We start from the raw sequence: 6,665 nt of genomic DNA, 5'->3' as shown, positions 1-6,665 counted from the left end.
CCGCTCCCGGTCCTGCTGTGCAGTGGCACGGCTTGTCCCTGCGCTTTACAGGACGCTCAGGAGTGGCGTCCCCGTTTTCTTGTCCCCTTCGGGGTTTTCTGTCCTTTAACCAGCCCCGTTGTCATAATTCAGGCGGGAAGGAGCCTAATCCAGGTCCTTGGGATTGCACGGCTGTGCATGGGGATGCTCCAGGACGCTGCCAGTGACATCCAGCTGCCTCTGGCTGCCCCGCAAGGTCCTTTTGCAGCTGGATTTCCAGGGTAGTGCCTTCAGTATCCATCCGGAGCAAGGCTCAGACTCTGTAGGTAGCCAACAATTAATTCACCGCTTCTCAAACATTTCCAATTATGATTATTTCTTTTTCAGGCTTTCAGGTTTGAGGATGCACAGAGCATCACGCTGTCTACCCTTAGAAAACCTCTTTGAACCGTTTTGTTGCCAGATTCCTTCCTCTTCTGAAGTCCCTCACTTTTAATGCTTTTTTTTCACGTTCATCCTTTATGGATGTCCATACTCCAGGCTTTGACAGGAGGTTTCTGAGGGTTTGGAAGAATGGTGAGCACTAGATTTACATCCAGAGAGACCCAGCTGATAATCAGCCTGAGTGAATTCCTGGCTCAGGTGCCTTCCTGTGGCCTGTAATGAGCCGGGGTTTGAGACCAAAACCTAAATCCCAACGAGTCAGAGAAGGGTGATGGTGAAAGTCTGGAGACACCATGGACCACACTCTGAAATGTCTGTGGAGCTCCAGACACCTCCACGGGCCCCTCTAATCTCAATTATTTCACAATTCTAAGAAAAGGGGTGGATGGGTGGAAAGTACCAGTGACTGTAAACTACTTATTTAAGTAAGAGACTAAAATGTGGTAATCTGCTACTTCCCTTTTCCTTTCATTTTGGCCACGTGTCACCCAGCACTAGCCGTGAGGGACAATGCCAGACATTTGCTGCTGGGAGCAAGAAAAAATCTGTTCAGCTGAGGCTCTGAAGGGAGAGGAAGATACAAATAGGAAAAATAAGGGGAGTGGCACAGATCAGGAAAGTTTATGGGAGAAAAAACAACTGTGAGGTGGAGATGAGGAAATTTCTGTTCTTCTGACTCTGCAGGTGTTGACTGTTGGTGTTACCTGTGGCTTTCCTGTTCCTTTAGCCTGGCAGCTGAGTGTGCGTAAGTGATTTCCTGGCTACAGGTGACCAGTCTGGAGAGCGAGACATGAGCCAAAACAGGAACACAGCAGGAAGGAAAGGAGCAAACACAAAGGAGGTTTGTGGAAAGGTAACTGAAATGTGCTGTTTAAATGCCAGGAAAATGGATTTGGTTTAGGGCCAGAATAAGGAGAGACTGAGAGCAGTGAGAAGTGTTGAAAAAAGGGAATTTTGCTGTTGCTGATCCTTCTTCCACGTGTTAAAAGCACAAATGCTCCAGAGGTGCAAGAACTCTGTGTCTCCTGGGGTACTTTGGCTGGAGATTTAGCTGCTGGCAGTGTGTCCTGTCTGTGCTGCAGCCCTTGCCCTAAACTTGGTGAGGCAACACCTTTGTTACTTCTACTCCCTGTGTGTGTTCCAGACCTGCAGCTCTGAGTCAACAACGTGCTGCTGCCTCAGCACGGGGAGAAGGGGCTGAGCAAAACTCCAGCTTCACAAGGCTGGGCTGGAAAAGGAGCTTTGCTGAGTGAAAAGGGACAATCCCAGTCTGCCAGCCTCCCCTCCAAGAGACACATACCCAGAAGGAAGGAAGAGCCCACATTCTGAGCTCAGCCCAACCATGCCCCAACGAATCAAGACACAAGAGAGGAATTTCAGTGAACTACAGACACCCCAGTGTTTATTAACTCCAGACCAGTGGCACAGGCACAACGCTGCAGGCACGGGATCTCTCCCCACACTCTAAGCCTGTTCCTTGAGCCTCTTGAGCAGCTCCCGCAGCTGCTCGATCTGGGCGGACACGCTGCTCTTGGCGGTGCCGCCCGCGGCCGTGTACTGCTCCACGCTGCTCACCACGCTGAACACCTGCGCCACGTCGCTGCCAAACAGGGGGCTGGGGGCACAGGGAGGGCTGTCAGGGGGCTCTGGGCTGTTCCATATGCCCAGTGTCTGTGGAGAGGCTGAGGGAGTGAGGACAGGGCATCCTCCTGCCCTTCTGCTGACAGTCCAAGGGGACTCCAAGGAACTTCAGAGCCAAACCCCTCTGGGGGCTTCCTGCTTAGGGCAGGAGTGTCTCCCAGCCCCTCCCAATAACTCTTGCCCATGCCCTGATGGAGTGGAATGGAGCTGATATTGTCCCCCTCCAGTGTTTTCAGCCCCAGGAGGAGCAGCCCTTGATATTCAGGACAGGAGGATTTTGAGGCACTTTTGGGAAGGCTGCTCAGGGAGGCTGCTCCCTGCCTGTGCAGGGAAGTGAAATAACAGAGATCCAAACCTGATGCTCTTCAGGTCCTCCAGGCTGAGATTGTTGATGGTGATGCCTTTGGTCTCGGCGAGGTGGACGGCCTTGCCAGCAGCAATGTGGGCTTGTCTGAAGGGCATCTGCCGGGGGAAGCAGAGGTGGCAGTCAGTGACCAGGCAGCTGGGCTGCTTTTCCATTAGAAAAATGGATGTGCTGCCTTTTTTGGCTGGCCTGTTTTCCCTTTAGGGCAATGCAAGCTGAATCTGGGGTTGCTTGGGTGGATTTAGGAATAAATTATGATCAAGTAATTTGGGGGTAAATTACTATGAAGTCCCTTGAGATGCATGTAAAGGATGTGTTTTCAGCTTTTGTGGTTGTTGACTGCTCATCACCCTGGGACAGAACAGAGGGGCCTCATCCCAGCTCCTCACTGAGCAGCTCCTCTGTATCCAAAGAAATCCCAGCTCCAGCTCTCCCTCTGGTACTTACTCCTTTATGAACCAAGTAGAGAGCCAGGTCAGATGACAGGATCTCAGGGCTCAGTGCCTTCTCCATGTTCTCCTTGTTGATCTGCAGAAAGGACGGACAGAGGGAGATGTTATCTATAATCAGCTCTTCCTTGGAGCACTTCAGCTCTAAGAGGGACCAAAATGAGCAGTGTGGGTGAGGTACTGAAGAGTTTTCACTTTAGAACCAGCCTGGAGCTCTGTCCCCCGTGTTACTCACAGAATGTGCTCCATGTTCCATAGTGAATCCTTACCTGGAGGGTGGAAATCACTCCAGTGGCAACCTGGAGCACAGCATTCAGGGTGTCTACAACATCAAAGACGGCCTCCTTGTCCTCCTGTGTTGGAACAACGATGGAAATGGCTCTGAGCCAGCCTGGTGCAGCACAAGAGGCTCAGCAGCCCAGGCAGCAGAGCAGGGATGTGATCCCAGAGGCTCCTGCCATGGCATTCAGGGTGTCTCCTGCAGCATCCCCTGCCTCAGCCCCTTTCCCAGCACCCAGCCAGGGGCTGTGCAGAGAAATGGAGTGGTGGGACAGCTCAAGAGTAGGAGACAGCTGTGTCTGCTCAGAGAGATGGTGTGGAAAGGAACAAAGGCTTTACCTGCAGGTCCTTGTTGTAGGTGCTCGGGAGTCCTTTGAGGACCATGAGAATTGCAGCCAGCTGCAGAGGGAAACAGGAGAGGCAGGGAGTGAGGAACAGAGCAAAGCACAGCCTCAGGGCAGGTCCAGAGCCCACTTCGAGAGCCCGCACTGGACACAGCTCTTTAGAAAAGAAAAGGCAAGAAAAAGGAGGATTCTCCAGCCCCAATATGAGCAATTTTCCCTCCCTCTTCCTCCTTTTTGGGGCTCACCCGTCCGAACACTCGGCCGGCTTTGCTGCGGATCAGCTCCAGACTGTCAGGATTCTTCTTCTGAGGCATCACACTACTGCCAGAGCTGAAGGGAAAGTGTGTGGAGTGCAATGGTGAGCAAGACCCTCTGGCTGAAATCCCTGATCCAGCCCTCCAAAATAAACCTCTAAATCCCCTTTCCTTGTACTCCTGTTTAGGGTGTAGGAAATCTATGAATGAAGTGTGCCAAGATTCTCGTATTTCCCACAGCAAAGCCTTTGCTTTTGCAACGCTCCCACAGAGTCCCACCCCTCAAAGACAGAGTTAAAAGGAGGCTCTCCCTCCAAGCTCCTCCAGGGTGGTACCAGCAGGCCAGACTAAGCATTGATGTGACTTCACAGAGGGAGGGCTGTGGTTGTGCCACCCTGCAGACAAGGAGTCTGTTGGGATTGCAATCCCAGCCAGGCAAGGAAGGGCTTTGGCAGCATTCCCAGCACAGCAGGAAGTTCTCTCTGCCAGCAGTTGCTGAACACAGACCTGGCTGACTTATGGGAATCAGGAATAAGTGAGCATTTCTGAGGAATATTCACCCTGAGGGTGCCTTTGTGCAAAGCTCTTGATGCTGGGTCAGCCTCATGCACAGAGAGACCCCAACCACTGCCTCACCCTCCCAGGGTGGGAGAGCTGAGGAGAATCCCCCAGGAGAGACCAAAAACCTACCAGTAGGTATCAGAGAGGGTCAGGAAGCCAAACTCGCTGGTGCTGTAGATGATGAGATCCTCGGCCATCTTGCTGAGGTGGATCATCAGCAGGGTGGCAACTGAGAGGAATTCCACTGCACGGAAGGCAGGAAATGAGGAGGGGGAAAAGGTGCTTGGAAAACTCAGAGAACCCTGACTGGGCCTTTGCTCCTAGTGCTGGATTTCAGCCCCTTGTTAAGTTAACTGGAAAGGTGTCAGGAGCTGCTTCCCACAGTGCTGGGAAGATTTGCCTGTGCTTACCCACAAAGTCCCTCTCGCTGACGGCATCCATGCTGTTCAGGCTGATGGAAGCAAATTCCAGCTCTGCAAGGAAGGGGATGGACACAGGAGGTCACACTGGCCCTGACAGGAGCCTGAATGCACCAGGCTGCCCCAGAGGAGGTGACTGAGAGCCCTTGAGCAGTCCCAGGAACACAAACATGTTTAGTGGGGTTTTTCTTATGAACCCAGACAGCCAGAGTGCAGCAGGTGTAGCTCTTCCTCCTCCCACCTCACAGGCACTGCCTGTCTCTCTGCAGCAAAAATCCTGGAAAATTAAAGGCTCTGGCTCCAGGATGGGGTATTATGGTGCCATTCCCTCCCTCCCAGGTGTGACAGGTACTCCCATGCCCCTCAGTCCCAGGATAACATTTACCACTGCGCAGCATCTCTCTATCGATTTCCACAGGGTTTCCAGCCAGAGCTCCACTGCCAGGGAAGAAAGAAACAGAAATCATGCAATAAGCCTTTCCTGTCCATCCAAAGCTGAGCTCTGGGAAGCAGGGAAGGCACCCCTGAAGACTTTGCAGAGCAAAGCAAGGCCCGGTGATCACCAAAAGGGTAGATCTTACCTTCCCAAAGGCAAGACATTGATCCTCTTCTTTATCTCTCCCAGGCGCTCAGAATCCCGGGTCAGAGCAACAGCATGGCTGGGGAAGGACAACAGGGAGAAAGCCATGAAATTAGGGAATGTCTCTTTTTTCCAATCCCTGTGCTGCCATGCCTGGAGCCTGGGATCTACCCTTAAACATGAGGTTGGAGTGGAAGGGACACAGGGAATTCCTGTTCCAGTTTGTGAGGTTCCCTCTGGTTTGTCACCACCCCTGGCTGTCCCCTCAGCAGAGCAGGGCCCCGAGGGTGGAGAGGGTGGGAGGTGCTCACCTGAGCAAGAACTGGCTCCATCGGATGGGCTGAGCTTTCTGCAGGTGGGTGTAGCCAGGCAGGATCACATCGATTTCTCTGGGAGGGAAAGGAGGGAGAGGTGAGCAGCAGGGACAGGAGGGCAGGGACAGGAACACACCAGGGCTCCTGGCAGGGTCACAAACTGAGCGTTTTCAGCCTATGAGATGCTGAAGGGTCGACCTCTTCTTCTCCCTGTCATCTTTCAAGCCAAGCACACTGGGTTTAGCTATTCCAGTGTGGTGAATCTGCCCTGGGCTGCCTGGAAAATTGCCTGGAGCAGCAATCCCCCTGTGGCAGGCAAGGATTCCCCAGTCCACCACAGGTTTGGAGTGCCAGGAGCAGAGCTAAACAGGGAGGTAACACAGCTGAGCTTTTTCTCAGCCAGAAAAACCTGAAACGTGTTCCCCACTCCTTCAGATGGGTTTGGTGCCTTCTAAAACCTTGTGTGGACCTCCCACCTCAACTCCTTTTCCAGGGATGAAAGAAGGTTTCTCTGAGGGATGAGGAGAGTTTCTGTGAAGTGAATTCTGGAGAAAAAGGGGCTGTTGTGCTCCCTGGGCTACCCCAAACTGCCTGGCTGTAACTCCCTGCACAGGAGACCTTGCTGCTGCCCAGTGGGGTCAGACAAAGGACAAACCCAGGAGTCTCCTGCCCCAAAAAGGCCAAAGTTATGGAAAACAGGGACTGTGGAAAAGGACTCACATGGCAGCGCGTTCCACCAGCGTCTTAATGAGCTGCAGGAGGTGCGTGGAGATGATGGAGAGGGAATTCTTCATGAACAGCTTCAGGTCAGTCACAACCTGTGGGAGATTGGCCACAGTCAGGCCACACAGAATGTGACAAATGCAGTGACTGCAAGGTAAACCCCTCCTTGTCCTGTGTGATGGGAAGGGAAATCATCTTCTCATCATTTGGTTGTATTTATGTGGCAATGTCACCATTTCTTGCCCTCCAGGAAGAGTTCCAGAGGCCACTCTGGTCTGAGGTCTCCTGAAGTGAAGTGGGGGAGGAATACAGAG

The 6,665-nt window shown here is 52.7% G+C and overlaps 1 protein-coding gene across 1 annotated transcript in view; it reads right to left on the bottom strand.

Annotated features, from left to right (window-relative positions):
- Positions 1-1,797: 1,797 nt before the first annotated feature.
- The window catches only part of LOC103621522 (argininosuccinate lyase), a 7,582-nt gene continuing 2,714 nt past the window's right edge, over positions 1,798-6,665 (bottom strand). Inside the window, exons 5-16 of the mRNA XM_008640347.2 lie at positions 6,349-6,450; positions 5,626-5,703; positions 5,316-5,393; positions 5,120-5,172; positions 4,726-4,788; positions 4,445-4,559; positions 3,746-3,830; positions 3,496-3,555; positions 3,147-3,230; positions 2,876-2,956; positions 2,420-2,526; positions 1,798-2,038 (exon numbers count right to left, since the gene is read on the bottom strand). Coding sequence (XP_008638569.2) covers positions 1,888-2,038; positions 2,420-2,526; positions 2,876-2,956; positions 3,147-3,230; positions 3,496-3,555; positions 3,746-3,830; positions 4,445-4,559; positions 4,726-4,788; positions 5,120-5,172; positions 5,316-5,393; positions 5,626-5,703; positions 6,349-6,450 — 1,057 coding nt within the window. The 3' untranslated portion in view covers positions 1,798-1,887. The remainder of the gene's footprint in view (positions 2,039-2,419; positions 2,527-2,875; positions 2,957-3,146; positions 3,231-3,495; positions 3,556-3,745; positions 3,831-4,444; positions 4,560-4,725; positions 4,789-5,119; positions 5,173-5,315; positions 5,394-5,625; positions 5,704-6,348; positions 6,451-6,665) is intronic.

This window comes from Corvus brachyrhynchos, unplaced genomic scaffold, assembly GCF_000691975.1.
Source record: "Corvus brachyrhynchos isolate BGI_N302 unplaced genomic scaffold, ASM69197v1 scaffold99, whole genome shotgun sequence".
Lineage (NCBI taxonomy): Eukaryota > Metazoa > Chordata > Aves > Passeriformes > Corvidae > Corvus > Corvus brachyrhynchos.
The sequence above is the reverse complement of the archived record's forward strand: the minus strand, read 5'-3'. Positions and strand labels throughout refer to the sequence as shown.